Consider the following 18725-nt stretch of genomic DNA (forward strand, 5'->3'; position numbering starts at 1 on the left):
CGTGGCAAGTAAGGAAATATAAATATTTTATTACAGTACTAAAATTGATTTTTTTTTTTAAGTACAGTTGTCCCTTGCTATATCACGCTTCACTTATTGCAAACTCAGCATATCGTGGTCGTGGATATTTTTTTAATTGCCGTGCTGCAAGTCCATTTGTAAAAACAAAACAAAACTTATATTTCCTTTTTTTTTTTAACCGGTGATTAAAAATAAATACAATGCAGTATAGAAATAAATGAAAACATACGATTTGTGAGGATTTTGCACCAACCTACCAGAATGTCCCAGAAGCTGCGGCGCATGCTTTTTCCGGTGGGCGTCGTGGACTCGGGCGTGCTGGTTCCTGTCACTCCAGCGGTGCTGCAGCCGCTGCCGGAATGCGCTAAAGTGATGGGCGACGGGCTGCTTCTGAACACCCGAGAGCCGCTACGCTGCCGGGGAGTGTCCTTCACCTCGGGCAGACTCAACATGCCTGAACATTGGAAATTATAAACAAACCGGTATCGCAATGTCATTTTTACATAAAAATACACGTGATGAAACAATATTTTTGTGATGATGTCCTGTGTACAGTTTGGTGTATTCTGCAACATTAGGTGGGCAGCGGAGTGTCACCTTTGGTGGGGTCCTTAAGGGGAACGTGTGCATTGGAGTTGGCGCAGGGCAGGCAGAGCGGGTTGGGCATCACCCGAAGCTCCATGAGTACGTCGCACAGGGCGTGGCGCAGCGCCCCCTGCAGCTTGTCGGCCAGCTGCGCCGGGCTCACGTTGCCTTGCTCCCACACGTCGAAGCGCACCAGCAGTAGTGTTGCCACCGCCTCTAAATAATTATTCAAATAAAAAAAATAAAGTGTCAAATTCAAAAAGTCTCCAAGCAGAGAATATAATATAGTAACTCAATAACACTATAAAAAAGAGGAAAATAAATTGGTACTACATTTACAAATATTTTTTTAAATAAATTATTATTTAAATTACAGATATTTTTTTAATTAAGTAATTTGGAAACTGACATTTTCAGAAAACAAAATAGTATCTCAATGTCGTGTTTAACAGTAGAAACAAATGCCTAATTCACAAATGTTTTATTTTTTTATATTTTAAAGAAGTAAATTACAATATCAGTTACACATTTTTAAAGATAATTTGTATGCAAATTGTAAGTACTTCTAGAAGTAGCAAATTTGAATGTCATTTGATTTTTTTTTTTAAGTATATCATTGAAGTGTTTAAAAAAAAAAGAGAAAAACTCAGACTCATTTACAAATATTTTTTAAATACAATAAATTTGTATTCAAGTTTTTTTTAAGAGGATAAATTTATTTCTCAAACGTATATTTAAATAAACAAATTATTAACTAATTTATGAACATGTGTTTAAATAAAATAAAGATGTATCTAATTTAGAAATACATATTTTAAATCAATTGGTCTAAGAATTTACCATTTTTTTCAATATATTTTTTTAAGAGAAATAAAATTAGGATATAATTTGAAAATATATATTCTTATATTTCTTTTATGTTAATAATTTCTTTTGCAGTCATTGGCTGGCCATCAATGTATTTAAGTGATAACTTTTTTGGGGTGAAATTAAGTCAAAAGTAACAGTGAAGTTACTACATACCTCATTACAACAATTGTGTTATTAATATTATAATGTAAATGAAGGACTAACATGTAATCTGTTATATTTTGGAAGCAATTCTGAAACGTACTGTAACGCAACGCCTCACCTTGGCTGCTGCCGTCGTGCGCAGCGTTGGCCTTCACTCTCAGCACGGTAGTCAAGTGGTCAAAGTGTTCAGGCTGCAGTGGGGCAGAGCAGTTGTCGGTCTGTCTGCCGTAGTCCTGGGCGGGAGCCTGGAGGGGATGCCCCAGGGCGTCCACGAACGTCAGAGTAATGCAGGCGATTCCTGCAAAGTGTGAGAGGATGTGATCAATGAACGATGAACTTGACATAAATATCACATTTGTATCTGTGAAGTTTAAGTGGGATTTTGTTTTTGACTGGCAGAAATCGCAATTTACTCAGGCAAAACTGGTTTGGGGCCTAAACAGGTTGCAGTACAAATTCACAGCAAAGCATTGGAACTGTAGGAAATGATAAAGGTTGAAATCTACATGAAAAAAACATATTTTGTGTTATGTTGCACATTCTATCATAGAATGAACTAAGGTGAACCAGTACCAGAGAGTTAAGGTCACTTGCCCGCCTTTGTGTAGCCGTACAAAAACATGTTTACTGAGTGAGCTTCATTTTAAGGGAATATCCTCTCATTGTTTGTTTGACCAAAAGTTTCCAAATATGTCTCCCAGAAATGCTACAGACAATGTACAGTATACTGCAAATATATTGGGTTCAATAACAGATCAAATTGTCACCTGCAATCATCTGTGTGCGTACTATTTGAGCCATCTATTTATCCATGAAAGTCCAAACAAAGAGGAAGGAGATGTACCTTTGCCTCCCGTCCCCTGACCTCCAGGCTTGTTGTAGAGGTAGATGTCGCCGTCCGCAACATCGGTGTTTGAATGAAAGCAGTGCTGCAGAAAGGAGATGCATATTATCAATTTGCTGAAGTTTAACAGGCTAACATAAGTTGTCTGTCATCTGTCATTCATCATATCATTCATCAAGGTCATGGTAATCAAAATTTGAAAGGAAGCGACTTCTTGTATGTTGAAGACGATTCACCTTAAATCTAAAAGGCTGTTTCAATTCAAAATTTTAGGTGTTGAAGACGATTCACCTTAAATCTAAAAGGCTGTTTCAATTCAAAATTTTAGGTGTGACCAAAAAAGGCCCAGTCAGCAGCTTATTTACTTAAAATTAAGGGATATTATTATGAGGACAACCGTGTCCAAATGTTTGGACAGAGAGGAGTGGCCCACTATTGCAGCCATCTACGGCAGGGGTTTGGGTTTGAATCCAGGTGGCTCCATTCCATTTTTTGCAGAGCAAACAAAGTTGAGGTGTTACCTTGAAGTGGTGCGCCGTGTTGCTGTCCGTGTACTTGGGCACATGCAGGAAGATGAGCAGGTTCTGGCGGAGGTAGTGAGATACTGCCGAAAGCCACGGGAGACAGAAGTGCGGGAGGCCGAACGTCATCACCTCGCTGGAGGGAGAGCCTGACGGTTGGATGAACTGAACACAGCAGATGAAGCAGCATGAGCTTCTTTCACAAACACAGACGGCAAAATCTATCACAGCAACAGGAGATCTGTTGTTTAGCTTCTGGTGTTCAAATAAAACAGGTGTTGGAGAAGTGAGTGTCAGTAGAGGGTGCACGCTATGCCACAGAGAGGTGAAACATTGTGAAAGGGGCTGCATTAAGAAGAAGAGACCTCCACGTCGGCAGGTGTCAGCTTGCAGTTCCTGACGAGCATGACGGTGATGAGGTCCAGCGTGGTTTCATCCAGACGTTTACGCAGGACCTTGACCAGCTCGTCTGTGATCTCAGGACCTTTCGATCGCAGGCAACCATCAGCTGAATTTCTTTGACATTAAGCCGATGTTTTAAGATATCCCATCGGTTACCTGCATTGCCCACGCCATGCACCAGCAGCAGGATGTGCTTGTCCACTTGGCCCACTGGACGAGAACCCTCCAGAGATGACCTGGAACCCTGACAGCCCATACACCAGACATCAGTACTGTTTTAATGGTTTTAGATAATTTTGTATTATCCATGCATCTAGTATACATGACTTAAATTTTGCAGCAATCAGGCAAAATGCCAACACTAGGGCAAGTTCTTTCTTTCTTTTTAAGGTGTTCAAAATGACAGGTTTAAACCAATATGGCAGACTTCCTGTGCATTTTCGGGCATGGCTTCTTGAGACTTCTTTTAGGTCGACACATAGATCGCTTGCTAAATTTCATGCTACTGAATTAGCAAAAAAAAATCACCCAAAACGTTCTTCTTTGACGGACCCTTGGAAACAGATAAAAATCAAAATGAGCCAAAAAGTGATGTTTCAAACCAAAACAGTAGACTTTCTATGAGTTTATTTTTTGTGGAGCTATTTATGATATGGAAAAAAACCTTTGTAATTCTAAAAAATGTAGTACAATTTTGTAGCAATCATAGAAAATCTATATGACAGGCTTGTCTGGAAATGTCCAGAATGACACTAAAACGGCTGCCTGAAACAATAAAATGTAATAATAGAAGACTGCCGGTAGAATTGACCATCATTTCAGTTGATAAGGTTTCTTCATCATAGAATGTGAAGCATTAAGCTTTTTTTCCCTCACGTACCACGAGGTCTTCGGTGTACAGCGGCTCCTGACTTCTGGCCAGGCTGAGGGAGCGAGAGGTGTGGAGGCCGCCGTCCACGTCAGAGTATTTGCCTGCTTGAGACGTCTCGTAAAGTCTGCGTGGGATCAAGCAAGACGTGAAATGAGATGAGAGGCTTGGCTAAGGCAACAGGTGAACAAAGAAGAGATGGTATCACCAACCTGAGGTAGAAGACGGATTTGGTGGTACGCTCCTGGTAGACATACATGTTCTTCCTGTTGCCCACGCAGAAGGAGTTGAGCACGGAGCGTAAGGCCTGGATGGCTGAGATAAAACCAAAAAAAAAAAAAAAAGGACAAACAAATCAAGATAATCATGCAGAGAAGCTTCTCAGTGTATGATTTAATTATTGATTACAATGGTCGCTTCAAAACAAAATAGCAAACTTCCTGTGTATTTTCTGGTGTGGTTTCTTGAGATGTTTTCGTCTATTCATGCTAGACAAGTCCACCAAATTTTATGTTGCTAGATGAAACTAGCTTCAGGAAATGATCTTTTTTTAATTCCTTGAACAAGTTTCATAAATTTCAAATGAGGCGAAATTTGCTGCTTCAAACCAAAATGGTAGACTTCCTGTGTCTTTTTGTGGATCTACTCAATATAGCCATGTCTGCCAAATTTCATGTTGCTGGGTGAAACTGACCTCGTGTGCTGAATTTTCAAGTGGGTGGGTGAGTTATTTTATGGAGAGTCCTTGCTGCCACGCTCTGCCCACAGGTATTGACAAAAACATTTAGGATCTAAAGAAATTATGAGTATTTTTGGGAATTGCTTCTTGAGACTGTCAAATTCCCCAAAATTCAGAGAATAGGTTCATGTTTGAACACAAAATCGTCAAAATGAGATGAAAAGTGCTACTTCAAACAAAATGGAAGACTTTTTGTGTCTTTTCAGGCATGGCTTAAGACCTTTGTGGGGGACTCAAGTTGGAGGTAAATTTTCAAAATAACACCTGGGAACATGTTAATCTTTGAAGAACCCTGAAATGGCCAAAAAAGACCCTAAAATGTCCCTTTCAATACAATTTTTGTGGTTCTCCTCTTGAAAGGCGTGCCTACCTCTGGACACACCCATATTAGGTCCGATCTTGAGTCTTGGGTGTATGTGGATGACGGTACTCCACACCACATCGCAGGCAAAGTGTCCTGGGATGAAGTGCATTGTGGCAGCCAGGTAATCTCTGGCTTGGTAGCTCTCCTCGGCGTGGTAATCTACAGTGCACGAACACATAGCATCGCTTACTACTCACTCACCCAACATCAAAGCACGGAGATGTCGGGCAACTGACCGTCCGATGTGTTGCGCCTCTGCCTGTATGCGGACTCGCTCTTCCAGATGTCCTCCTCACTCTCGGCCACTAGCAGGGAGTTGCACATGTGGCTGTCGTGAAGGTCTTGCAGCAGCATGTGCTAATAAGGACAACCAACCAAGGTGTATGGAGGTGAGCACAGAAAATGCTGACATCTCACTGGGATATACACATTATATGACATCTTCACTAGCAATACGAGTAGCATGCAGATGTTACTACTGCATAGTTTTGCATCAATAGTAGTAACAGTTTTGCATCAATAGTAGTAACAGTAAAAGTGCATTCGAGTCATTCTACTAGTGACAAAGAACATCAGTGGTAGTGGTGGTATTAGAAGCAATAGTGAGGTCGTGGTTGTAGTAATAATAATAGTAGTAGTGATGGTGCCGTTACCTGGTTGACTCTGCGACACAGCTCTCCAATCTTCCTCACCACCATCTGGTGCAGTTGTAAATATTCCGGCAGCTCTTGCTTGTCTTCCCTGCTCTCCTGATCCTTGATGTTTATTTCCCGTTCCTCACTCACGCTCCTGCACACATTTGAGAAATCTACGACTTTCTGGCTCAGACATGAAACATGAGTTGTTGTTTGGAAGGTTCCAGAGGACCAAGCCCACCTGGAATGCGAGTAGACCTTGACTCTGTCCTGGTCAATCTTAGCCATGAGCCAGAAGTCTGGCATCAGAGGGGTCTGACTCTCCTGCTCATACAGGATGGGACTCTCGCATTCTGAGTCGCTGCTGCCACCATCGTATCCTTTGAAGAAAAAAAACAAACAGCTGAGCATCATGTAAATGAGAGGAGTTCCACAAGGGTCAATGCAAGGGCTCTATGCATTTTGTATGGATAACGTAACACGTGATTCAAATTGAGGATTTTCTCTTATACTTATTAATTTTTATTTTATTTTTTTAGAAAAGTGGATTTGAAACTCACCTTGCATGTCAGAATCCAAACTTCCTTGGCTTGAGATGACGCTCTGCACTCGACTCGGCCTTAGCTTCCCGAAGCCTTTGAAAGAGTATAGTAATAGCGCTGAGCACCCCCAAATAAAATTAGAGGTTTGGATGGGGCAGCTGAGTGTGAACTATTCTGGATATTTGTGTTGTTACCTGTCTTGGTTAATGACTTGGTTCTTAACCTATTGTTTATTTGGGGCAGCCTAGTGATTAGTGGTTTGCACAGTGGCTCACAGTGTTGTCAGAATACTAGACAAAAAGTCTACACACCCCTGTTTCAAATGCCAGGTTTTTATGATATTAAAAAATAAGAGCAAGATAAAAATGTTCACAATTGTATCCACTGTTAATGTGTTCTATAACATGGACAACTCAAATAAAAAAATAATAAATAAATAAGTAAATAAACTGCAATAATGAGGTTGCACAAGTGTGAAAACCCTCTTCTAACTGGGGGTGGGGCTGCGTTCAGAGTGAAGCAATCCAATAAAAATTTTTGATAAATAGGAGTCTGCACATACCTGCCACCATTTAAAGTGCAGATTAACACCAAATAAAGGTCAGCTGCTCTAGTAACTCTCGAAAGACGGCCAAACCCGCTACGGCATCTTTTGCGGTGGTTCCGTTCCAAATATCACTTGGCTGCATTGCAGCGCTCAGTTAAATGTACAGAAAGGTGCTGTGGAGTGGACTCACTGTGAGATGCGGACTGCACCGACTCGGCCAGGCTGACACTAGAGGGGGTCTTGGGGGGCGAGGTGAACTCGTTCAGCAGCTGGAGGCTAACGGAACTCTGCGTGTTACCGCCATCGGTCTTCAAAAGACCGTCTGGCTCGCCGAACTCCGCCGTCACCTCTCCGTTGGTGTCAGCAGTGACGTTGGCAGCCTGTGCGCAAAACGGTTAGAAGCTATTGGTTGTTTAAACGCCCTGTTCAGTGAAAACAATTTTCCTTTTCAACCTCCTCACTCTTCAGACTTTCGCTGTGTGACATCCATACGCTAATGGCAGATAATGCGGCACTCTAAAAGCAGCTACGTACTATATAGATGTCAGTGTTTAGACGTTCACCGCAATCATCTTCAAACGTGGAAAGAATTTAGAAACTATTTTCAGGGTCTTTAAAAGACTTAAAAACTGCTTGAAAATATTAGACTTTCTTACCACGTCTTCGGCCTCAGCATCACTTTCCAAGAGAGACTCTTCCTGAGACAGCGGCGCCCTGTTGGCGGCGGTGCTATCTGATAGCCTCTTGACGGCGTGGATCCTTTGAGGGTGCAACCTGCTCAGTGACGCGTAGTAGAAGCTGTCCTGCTCGCTGTTGAGCACGTAGCCAGAGAGTGCCATGCGACGGAACTCCTGCAGGGTACGCAATACAGAGGGATTAGGGTACATAGAACCCATAAACACTGGTGCCTTGACAGCATGAATTCATATATTGTACCTCAAATAATGTTTATCAATTGAAATGAATGAAAATGCCATTAATCCATTCCAGCGAATCCCACCCACCAAGAGAAATAGCATTGGGAGTAAGAATAAACATCTTGAAGCAACTTTTTTGAGGAATTGTTAAGTATCTGCAAAAGTCCTGCTTGTTGTGAAGAAAGACAGGGCAACAGAAACTTGTTTCTCCTGCTCTGTTGTGTCAAAAGTAATTGTCACTGTCTGCCAACTATTTTTCACACCAGACACTGACATCAGTTAAAACAATTTTTTCTGAACTCTACTGTGAAGGCAGTCGTATCATAACGAGCGGAGCGACTTGCCTCCTTGAACTTGCCCAGCGACTGCTCGGGCCTGAAGACAAACTGCAGTGGGACGTCCTCGCTGCGACAGTGTGGCCGTCCGGCTGAGTGAACCACGTGTTGCGCCACCTTGAGCAAAGTGGCCGGGCCGATGGTGCGTGAGTGGCGCAGGGCCGACACAATCTCGTCCTCCAGCAGCCAGCGAATCTGACCGAAAGGAAGCGGCAAAGAACGTTTAGCGGCCTCTATGGGTAGGAGAGCGTCACTGAACACTCACCTCATCCATGGTGGCCAGGATGGCCAGCTTGTGAGGAAGCGGCAGCTTGGACAAAGGTTCGCCACAGACCCTGACAGAGGACAAAAAGTTAGATTTTGGCATCTGTCCTTGCACCAATAAATGAAATCATCTGCCTCCATTTTGAGCTCCAACTTTAAAAAGGCAACATCCACCCCCATTTTCTTTCTAATCGATAGTCAATCTGGTGATCAGTGGTTGTGTTATTACTTTGGCTAAAGTTAAACACACAAAGAAAAACTTGTTACACTCACATGTCCACATCAGCTCCCTTCAGTCCCTCCAGCACGGCCGACAGCTCTTCATCGGACCGATACGACGACGGCTGTCCCGGAGAACGATTCAGGGACACGCTGCTCTCAGACGTGTACCTGCGAGACCACATACACGACGTGATGACGAATTTAAACGCCGCATTTAGCACCACCACCTCACCTGTTGTGATGAAAGTCCGCCATGACTTCGATCTCCAGTGGAAGAGTGAGGACAAAGATGTCCAGCGTGACCGAGAGCTCATTCAGGTCCACCAACTGTAAGGCCTCGGCGTCCTCCAGGCAGGAAATGATCTCACCTGCAGGTACAACATTCAAAAGCAGTTTACAGTTGTTAAACTTCACAACTTGGTTCCACCACAGTTGTGCCTTGAGATAAGAGTTTAAAATGTCTTCTTTTTTTTTTTTTATCCTCGAGCGAGCAATTACTAATATTTGACCTTACTCACCGAGGCAGGTGGGCAAGGTGTGAATGGGTGTGGATCCGTGGCAGCTCTTGGCGCTGACAGAGCAGGTGACGTGCAGGAAAAGCGGCGGCATGTCCATCTGCGGGCCCTCCGCATCCAGCAGGGAGTCACCTTCCTCCAGGATGCTGAAGGAGTCTTCATCCTGATCCTGGTTGACCGTGTTGGAGTCCGAGTGCGAGCGTTCCTCACCGCCACTCAGGTTCCTGATGCTGCCGCCACTGGACTGCTCCTCGTATTCCACCACCAAATCGTTGTCGCTCTCTGTGGTGATGCAGCCGCCGGACGTCATTTCTGCAAACAGAAGGTGCCAGATTACATCTTCCCTCTGATGCGGAAGTGGAAAACAAAATGGTGGCCGGAAAGCTGTTGGCAAGAACCTCACCGTCTTCAGTGGCTTGCTCGGCTTCAGACACCATCTCTTCGCAGGGCCTCACCTCCATATCACCGTCCTCCGAGTCCTCCTAGAGAAGCCAAACATGGCACCATCACATATTCACACAGTCCTGACATGACGTAACAAATGCACACAATGTGAAAGTGAAAGGGTCATATTGGGGATAATAAGTAACTCATTACGTAATAAGGCAGAAAGGGCTGGGGAAAAAAGCGCTGTTTCGCCAGAATATAAACATGGAAGCACACAACATTGTGGTGCGACCAAATGTCAGAGTCTAGAGGAGGGGGTGGGGAAACAACTCTGGAAGAAACGAAAAGAACCCACACCGTTTGGACATAAAAAAAAAAGGTGCTGTAGTACCTCAAATCACATTCAGACTATTTTCAAGAAATTTAGGTGATCAATAAGGACTTCCTCACCTCCTTCTTGGACGACGGTGGGCAGTAAAAGAAGTAATGTGGATTGGAAGGCACAGGTTTGAAATACTGGAACACGATGCCCATGAACTTTTCCTGTGGAGGTCGAAGCATTTCAGTGTTGGCACAGTAACAGCGTGTCATGCGCCTACTCCTCCGTGATATTTTACCTGAATTATTTTGTGCACGTCAGGACACACGTCACAGGTAGGATGCGTTTGGAGCAACTCGAGGGGGAACGCCGGGAACTTCCTGGAGACCTCCTGGATGAGCTGGGGTTGGGGGGCGGGACCCCTGGATTCCGCTTCGCTGGCGGCGTCTTCCATCTCAAAACTATTTCCGTAAGAGATGTGCAGTTCATATGGAAAAAGTATTCACAACGCACCACTACTTCAAAGTGCTTCACTTTTCAAGACTTTTACAATTTTGAGGGGAAAAAATTAATTGAATCCATCTTGGAATAAGGCTAACATAGCTAAAAGCTGTGAACGTCTGCGTGTTCTTCTACCTGGACAAGGAGGCCACAGCAGACTTGACGTCTGCTCGATCCTCCTCTGCCTCTCCGACGATGAAGGTGGCAGACCTCCCGGTGGTTTTGGGGTGCCGAGTCCACGTTGGAGCTTGGCCGTTCTCCCGGAACTCCCGGATGTGTCCGCACAACGTCTGCAGGAAGGTCGTGATGTCAATTTCCTGCAGGGACTCCTCACAGTAGTCCACGGCCATCAGGACATCCTGGGAGCTGATGCTGAGCGACTGCTGGAGGCTCCGGTAGACGCCTGAATGCCACACATAAGACAAAAAAAATTACCATTGTCTGCCAGAAACAATTGCTTTTAACAAAACGGGGTGGGAGAAGTGAGTATCATGTGAAAGGATGGGGCTGTGGAATATTTTTAGAATCAATTTTTTTTTTTACTACTTTTCTACAAAGCCAGTAAATTCACAGTCCAACTTGGACCCACCATACCACGTTGAAAACTTTCAGACAGAATAGCAAGCCAGACAATAAAATGTGTAATTACCCCTATGTCTCTTGCCTAGTCTTCTATTCAAACTATGGTGGAATTCCATAACCAGGGTCACTAACAAAGTATACACAAACGTGTGGTTTAGGTAGTTCACCTTTGGCGAAGCTCTGCTGGTAGTGTTCCTGGAGCAGGCTGCAGTAGTGGGCCAGCTCTTTGTGCTTGTGAGGCTGCGCCAGACGGTCGGTCCAAGGCGACGGGCTGCTGCGGTCCTGAGAGAGCGACCTGTCCGGACACAAAGAGACGGAAATGATTAGGATAACTACACAAGTGATGGGTTACAAGTGGGTATTTTCACTAAATCCATGCCCAAAGAGTTGGAAATGTTTGCAAGCACGTATATCCTGATAAAATGCTAATGCTAATATCAATAATTGCGCGGGGCAACCTAATGTGGGATGCACGTGCCTAAAGTGAAGACGCAAACGCCGCAAATGTACCTGAAGAAAATGTCCCGGGGCTGCCGGTCGGCGGCGGGGTGTACCAACTGCTCCTTGAGCAGCTCCAAGCAGCAGTTGTATACATAGACGGGGCACTTGAACTGTGTGCCGGCACTCTGCTGGGACAGCTGGCGGCCCAGGATGCCGTCACTGCTGCCGCCGGGCACGGCGCAGCGTTGCACCTCAGAGAAGTGAACTTTGTCACCCAAATCTACAACACACATTTGACACGTGCATGGAAAAGTGTGGGTGAAAAGTGGTTGTTTTAACCGTAAAAAGGGGGGTGTTTTGAAACCTGTGGCGAGAAGACCCCCATATGCAGCTGCCGTACACTGACCTGAGCCGGGCGTTCCGGGCTGGCTTTCCGACATCCTATTATCCCAGCAATCTGTCGGCAGAGCCTCAGGGGTCCCACTAGGCCCCTCCAAGGGTGACGAGACAATGGGCGACGCGGCGTTGAGGCACCCGCCGCTTGAGTTCCTCCTCATCTCCCGTCGACCAGTGGATTCGGACGGCGAGTCGGCCTGTGACTTATTGCGGGGTGTCAGCATGTCGTCCTCCTGCGTGCTGACGTGAATCAAAGGCTCCGCCTCCAGCCCAGAGGTCATCAGCATGAGGACATCTGAAGAGAAGAAAAGTAGACAATTTTATACGTTGTGGTAGTTTGTCAGTGAGCGGGAATAGAAATGCGATACCTGCGTAGGTGGCTGGCAGGAAGGTGAGCAGGATCTGCTGGGAGCTGATGTGCTTGGCGTAGCACCTCCACTGGGGCACGGAACAGCTCTGCCCCGCCAGCGAATGCTCATCAAATACCAGGTCGGCGTTGGCCAAACTCTGACAGTCAAACACACAAACGCTTTTCAGCCATTTTCTTTATTTGACACTTTTAAGATGGTGATGGTTTCCTTCTTTTCCTTTTCAATTGTACTTTTAATATTCTTGTATTATATATATTATTTTTATTTATATCATAGTATGTTCATATTTATTTTTCTAACATTTATACTAACATGTATACTCCATCCATCTAATATTATTGTTCGCATTGTCCGATATTTAGTATTATTTCCTGATATTTTGGTCATAATACATAATATAGTTAGTTGTATTTCTTTAAATAAAATTTTCAAATATTCAGTATTATTATTTATATTATTATATATTGTTGGCAAATACTTTCGTTAAATTTTTTACATTTATCAGTTCTTTTTATGTTATTAAATTATCTTGCGTTGTATTATTTTCCAATATTTTTGTCATAACATTTTTTTATGAATTTTATTATATTATATTTTATTTTTGTATTATTTTTACATTATTCTGGGCCATGCACTAACGTTATAAATAAAGTTGTACAGGATTACCTGTAAAGTGCTGGTGGATTCCGTCATCTCTTTACTACTGCCGGTTAAGTGAAATACTGACATCACATCCTGTCTGTCCAGGGGGCTCGTGAAGTCTTCTGCTGGAATAAAAAAAAAATTTTTTTTTTTAAAAAACATCATGAGACTCTTGACATCTGCCAGGCCGGTAAGGACTCACCCTTGATGACCGGCAGGGGGAAGGGGGCACAGTGGCCATTGCGCTCGCGCTCCAAGACGTGGCGCATGAATGCCGCGTGGTCGCCAACGGCTACGGGAATCTCGCGGTCGCTGAGTTCCTGCTCCAGGCTGCTGTGGAAGAGGCCCAGGAGCAGCTCGTTGGGAAGGCAGGAGCCGCTGCGGAGGTGCTCCTCCATTTCCACCTCTGTACACACACGGAAGGTGTCGTTTGCCCACAATAGAAAACCATCCAAATATTTACGGCATCTTTGGATAACATAAAGGTTTTAGAATCGAAACACAACCAACTCAAGATGGGAGGTGGGGGGGTGATTTTTTTTTCCAAGTGCAAAACTTATTCAACAGTGTTTTTTTTTCTTCCCTTTAACAATCTGATGCCTGATATTGATTGTGAAAGATGATGAAAGATTAAATTTAAGTCAATTCAAAATGATTTCTAGAGCTTGACAAGTTGTCAAGGTACATTGACTGCTTAAATGATTTTCAAGCAATGAATTTGAATATTTTCTGGAAATATTAATAATTATTATTTTCACCACATCAATGGGAAACTTTTGGAATAGTCATTGTAATCCATGAATATATTTGTGTAGTCCACTTGAGAATGTGGCCCCTGAACTGAAACACGTTTGACAGCCCTGCTTAAGATGTTTCAAAGATAAATAAATAAAATACCTGTGCTGAATGTAGAGAAGAAGAGCTCCACCTGCTGACATTTGGACAAGAGCTGGATGAGATCAAACTGGAAAGGAACCATTTGAATGCTCTCCTCTGAGGTAGAAGGATTTCCTGAAACCAGATGAAAAGGTGGAGGACAAAGCCGAGTAAATATTTGGTACACTTTGCATGGTGTAACAGCTAAGGTTTTAGAGTTTTGCAATCTGGCAATGCACTCGGAGTGAGTTTTAAAAAAAGAAAAGAAACATGGATGTCTTCCCCTAAAAAAAAAGCGATCGATTTTTTTCCTGTACATTAGTATGTTTGCGTCGTCCACTCATACTCTGCCTTCCACTCTGCCCTTTGATGAGCTGCGGTACGGGCCTCGTTCCGTGTCCTCCATCTTCCATGAGCCTTTTCCTCCTCGACAGTCCTTCGCCAGGTCGTATTTGGCCTCCCGTGTCTCCTCCTTCCCTCAGGGTCTTTGCAATCACACAGACGTCGTTGATTTCCCGCCGTAAGACGTGTCCGATGAATTTCCATCTCCTCCTACGTACATCATCACTCATGTTCATTCTTCCTGCTCTCTCCAAGACTTCTTTATTGGTAACATGTTGCTGCCATCGAATGTTGACGATGTGTGTGCAAGCATTTGTTTAGAAATACATCCATCCATCTGATTTGTTGGAATTTAGATGTTTCTGGGGTTGGTGAAGAACTCTGGTTGGTGGCCCGGTGGGTGGTGTCTGGTCGGTGCTGGATTTCACTTTCCTTTCTTTTCTTTGGTCCTTCCTCGGGTCTCCTGACGGCGGTGTTCGGTTTAGGTGAACGGTATGGGATTTTTTTAAATAGGTTTTTGGTGAACTAACGAATACACACACACTCACGCACGCACATAAACATTAACCAACTTCTCAGGTATAGCACAACTCTGCATATTAATCCAAAGGCTCTGTTGAAGTCTACAAAATTCATATACAGTGGTGATTGCCATTCATTTAACTGTTCAATGCAGTTACGAATTATAAAGATCTGTTCTGCCACTTTTGTAACCTGCTTGCTCCTTACGTAGTCTTTCGTCTATGCAGTTTTTGATTCTGTCAATAGCAATTCTTCCTACTACTTTACTCACTGCTGCTAGTAAGGCAATCCCTCCTCCAGTTTTTATCATTCTTCAGATCGGCTTTCTTAGGTAGCCCCACTATCAATCCAGCTCTTTGGTACTCGCTCTTGTCTCCAGACCTTGTCTGTTATTTCTGTCTGATAAATTCTACATTCCGCTACTATTGTGTCGTCCACTATCTTCCACTAACAAAGCTCAACACAGACTTTTAACTCAATTTATTACAATTATCTTATTTGCATTCATCAAAATAATAATTATAAGGACACTAATCAGAATACTTTATGAGATTTTTTTTAAACAATATGGAACAATTGAAGTTTTTAAATACTACTAGTACTACCGTAATCATTTAATATCTATCCAGTACTGTACAGAAGTCAAGACACCAAAGGATTAAATGTTCATTATTTAGGCCTACGGGCAAAAACTAATTGAATATTTAACAGTTGACATCCCAACCACTAAATGAAGAATGGTCCAGAAGCCGAGTGATTTCATTGCGTATTGTAACATAACTGACCAGATGGACCACTGACCGTAATTAATTAAAATAGCAAAGTGATTTCACCGCCCCCATCATTATGTCAACTTTTATAGACTGATAGGCTCTAACTGTATTCTGTTAAAATAGTTGTAGTTTATTAATGTTTCTAAAGATTGTTCACTAATTGAATTATAATATCAGCCAGACTGGTAAATACATATGGTTGTTAGAAATGAAAGCTGAGAAGAAACTTGAAAAGTTTGGTCACCTATGGTGTCCTTGAGTCCAGAAGGCACAGAGCAGACTTGGTCCTTGTTCTGACACAGTTGACTCAAGAACTCAAATGTCATCATAGTGGACATGCAGGCTGAATCTCTGGGAAAGATCTGGATAAGGAAGGGGAAAAAAAACACAGCAAAAGTCAACCAATCAGGGGGGAACTATTTCGAAGTGGGAATGGTCGCCGAGAGACGCACGGCTTGAGGCACTTCTTGGTAGCTGAGGCCCAGCAGGTGGCGATGTTGTTCTGAGCAGTTGGCGATGGTGCCGCTCTGAGGCTCCACCCAACACTCGGTCACCAGGTTAAGCTCCATGTCCACGTCCACCGCCTCCACCTCTGTGTCGTTGTCGTCGTCCGTGGAGAAGCTGTAACATTTGGGACAACTTTATTGACAAGCAGTGGCGACCAACAAACATCAAGTGAAAGCGCGAACAAGGCGCTACCTGTCTTTGGTGGAGGTCGCATGAGGCGGGAAGAGGATGTACTGGACGATGCACGAGTGACTCTCTCGCTCAGAGTCGGCGGACATGCCCTAGCGCAGACACAAATTACATTTGTGTACACTGTGTTCAAAGGAACATTGGATAACGAGCCACATGCTGCTTCACCAAGACAATTCAATTAAATGTTTAAATTTTTCAATTTACATGTTAATGAACATCACATGGAACACATGCATGTTAACACACCACACCGGATTATAGCTATAGGCTAATTTCCATCCATTGTCCCCAGGTTGATCACAGAAATGGAAACAAATGATCTGTTCACATGTAAAAAAAACATGACCAAAAAAAACACATCAATTTTCTACAGCAACGTCATTGGAGTGGCGACCATCAACATTAATCCGTTTTTTTTCAATTATTGGTTGTTTGATTCAGAATTATTTTTGTATTTTGTTTTTATTGTATATTACTTTGTTTAACTGTAATTTGTTACATAGTAAAGGTTTTTGTGAATGGTGATGTAGGCGTGGATGATTGACGATCATGCTTATGTTATTATTTTCAGTGTTTGTTATCTCAAACTATGACGGTGATACTATTATTTTGGATATTCTTGTTTTTTTTGTTATATATTGAGATGCATTGGTTGGACTGTACATTGACAGTAATGTATGTTTACTGAAAACTTTGAAAAAAATTATTTATACTTCTTTTTTTTTTTATATCTGGATTGTTAGTGCACTAGTGTTCTAGTTTTGTATCCAAGATGTACATGAAGTCATTTACCTTCATAGGCAGCTCAATGACCATGTTGACGATGCCCTCTCCACTGGCAGCAAAATTAAAACCCTCCGACAGGCGGATCCTTCACAAAACAACTTTCAGAGTCAGTCTGCTTGAGCGGGATAAAACAGAAGACAAAAAGAGGTACAGTAGCGCCTTGAGATACGAGATAATTTGTTCTGTGACCATGTTCGTAACTTAACACTTGCATCTCAAACCCTCTTTCACCACTGAAATGATTGGAAATGCCATTAAAATGTTCCAGCCTCTGCTAAAAACTCAACTCAACTTTATTTGTAAACCAAGTGTTTTTTTCACTAAAATAAAGCTCAATTAATAATATTATATTTCAACTGAGAGTGGTAAAAAACAATCTTTTTCAAAGAATTGTTGACTTATGGGCTCTTTGCACAAATCCACTACTTCCTGAACTCAATACCACTTCTTCATTTCCTGTCTTTTGTGATTGGACAAACTGATTAATCCAGGTTTGTATGGCCATTGTCGTCGTGGTTACTGAGGTCAGGCACACATGGATTAATCAGTTTGTCCAATCACAAAAGACAGGAAATGAAGAAGTGGTACTGAGTTCATGAATTAGTCGATTTGTGCAAAGAGCCCATTCTATTTGTCAAACTACTGTTTGTTGCGAAGTGAGTTTACTTTGCCGCCACCACACAGCGCTCATCAAAGCAAAGAATTGCCCAAAGGACTTGTTTGTTGAAAAATTGGTTACTTGTATCTCAAGGCACCACAGTACGCTGGGGACTCACTCGGACAGCATGGACAGGATGTGGGCGACGGCCTGCATGGCCACGGCCGGACCCTGGCTGTTTTGCACTGCCCAAACCCAGCGCCGGTGCAGAAAGTAGCGGGACAGCGAGGCCAGCGTGGACGAGGCGGCGCGGTTGCCCGCCACGTTGAGGGGCGCTGCCCCGCCGGAGGGCTGCGAGGATGAGTTCTCCATACTGAAGATGAAGGGAGTCCTGAAGTCCAGAGGCAGCTTCTCGTATCTGGAGACCAGATCCAAAACACTCACAAAAAAATTTTGAAAAGCAACTTTTGTGAACTGAGACCTGAACCGACCTGATGAGCAGCTTCTCGAGTGGCTTGTTGAGCACCACCACGCACGGCCGGTCCGACAGTGCCTGCTTGGGGGTGGAGAGGGCGGGAGACTTGGATGGCGATGGCTGTCCCGCCATTGCCTTCCTCTTGGTCTTGGGCGTGGCTTCCTTGCTCTGAATGCGGTGCGGGAAGCGCAACTTGAGGATTTGCTCGCGGAGCTCGTCCACAATCTGACCGGCGGGGAACACAGAATAGGCACTAAGTACGGTCCCAGGATTTAAAAAATAATTGGCTCTGCAAGTACTACTGCAATGACCAATATTGAAATGCATGAGCGCAGTAGCGTAGGAATAAATCAAAAACAAGACACACTTTACAAGAAAAAGGGCAAAGGATGAAATATTATGAATTGTCTGAGACCAAAACGAACTACAAGAAATAAAAAAAATTGTTACAACAAAAAAAAAAAATCAAACTCAAAAACATTTGCCATTTATGAGAATGTCAAAATTAAAGAAAACAAACATCTAATTTAAGAGGAATAACGTTAAAATGTTATATGCAAAAACTATGAATTTTACCCCAAAAATGTACCCAAGTAATACATTCATTAAACATTTATTGCACATAAAAAGTAAATGAAGATAGTACTTTAATAAGTATAAAAACAGTTCTTAAATACCAC

The 18725-nt window shown here is 43.2% G+C and overlaps 1 protein-coding gene across 4 annotated transcripts in view; it reads right to left on the minus strand.

Annotated features, from left to right (window-relative positions):
- The window catches only part of szt2 (SZT2 subunit of KICSTOR complex), a 46889-nt gene that overhangs the window by 18802 nt on the left and 9362 nt on the right, over window positions 1-18725 (minus strand). For 3 of the 4 annotated variants that reach the window (XM_086089670.1, XM_086089672.1, XM_086089668.1), the window contains exons 15-52: window positions 18062-18270; window positions 17749-17988; window positions 16979-17057; window positions 16187-16275; window positions 15940-16108; window positions 15732-15849; window positions 13872-13985; window positions 13177-13380; window positions 12999-13099; window positions 12330-12468; window positions 11972-12256; window positions 11635-11845; window positions 11292-11419; window positions 10678-10945; window positions 10340-10502; window positions 10173-10265; window positions 9739-9817; window positions 9339-9647; window positions 9053-9188; window positions 8872-8988; window positions 8600-8669; window positions 8344-8529; window positions 7739-7933; window positions 7273-7462; window positions 6554-6628; window positions 6235-6373; window positions 6012-6147; window positions 5595-5715; window positions 5365-5517; window positions 4468-4570; window positions 4268-4382; window positions 3544-3631; window positions 3351-3469; window positions 2986-3150; window positions 2465-2549; window positions 1739-1918; window positions 619-822; window positions 279-475 (exon numbers count right to left, since the gene is read on the minus strand). In XM_086089670.1, coding sequence (XP_085945796.1) covers window positions 279-475; window positions 619-822; window positions 1739-1918; window positions 2465-2549; window positions 2986-3150; window positions 3351-3469; window positions 3544-3631; window positions 4268-4382; window positions 4468-4570; window positions 5365-5517; window positions 5595-5715; window positions 6012-6147; window positions 6235-6373; window positions 6554-6628; window positions 7273-7462; window positions 7739-7933; window positions 8344-8529; window positions 8600-8669; window positions 8872-8988; window positions 9053-9188; window positions 9339-9647; window positions 9739-9817; window positions 10173-10265; window positions 10340-10502; window positions 10678-10945; window positions 11292-11419; window positions 11635-11845; window positions 11972-12256; window positions 12330-12468; window positions 12999-13099; window positions 13177-13380; window positions 13872-13985; window positions 15732-15849; window positions 15940-16108; window positions 16187-16275; window positions 16979-17057; window positions 17749-17988; window positions 18062-18270 — 5772 coding nt within the window. The remainder of the gene's footprint in view (window positions 1-278; window positions 476-618; window positions 823-1738; window positions 1919-2464; window positions 2550-2985; window positions 3151-3350; window positions 3470-3543; window positions 3632-4267; window positions 4383-4467; window positions 4571-5364; window positions 5518-5594; window positions 5716-6011; window positions 6148-6234; window positions 6374-6553; window positions 6629-7272; window positions 7463-7738; window positions 7934-8343; window positions 8530-8599; window positions 8670-8871; window positions 8989-9052; window positions 9189-9338; window positions 9648-9738; window positions 9818-10172; window positions 10266-10339; window positions 10503-10677; window positions 10946-11291; window positions 11420-11634; window positions 11846-11971; window positions 12257-12329; window positions 12469-12998; window positions 13100-13176; window positions 13381-13871; window positions 13986-15731; window positions 15850-15939; window positions 16109-16186; window positions 16276-16978; window positions 17058-17748; window positions 17989-18061; window positions 18271-18725) is intronic. The other variant, XM_086089669.1, reaches the window with a different exon arrangement.

Source organism: Leptonotus elevatus, chromosome 11 (assembly GCF_054856555.1).
Source record: "Leptonotus elevatus isolate MCC_2025b chromosome 11, RoL_Lele_1.0, whole genome shotgun sequence".
In the NCBI taxonomy this organism is placed as follows: domain Eukaryota; kingdom Metazoa; phylum Chordata; class Actinopteri; order Syngnathiformes; family Syngnathidae; genus Leptonotus; species Leptonotus elevatus.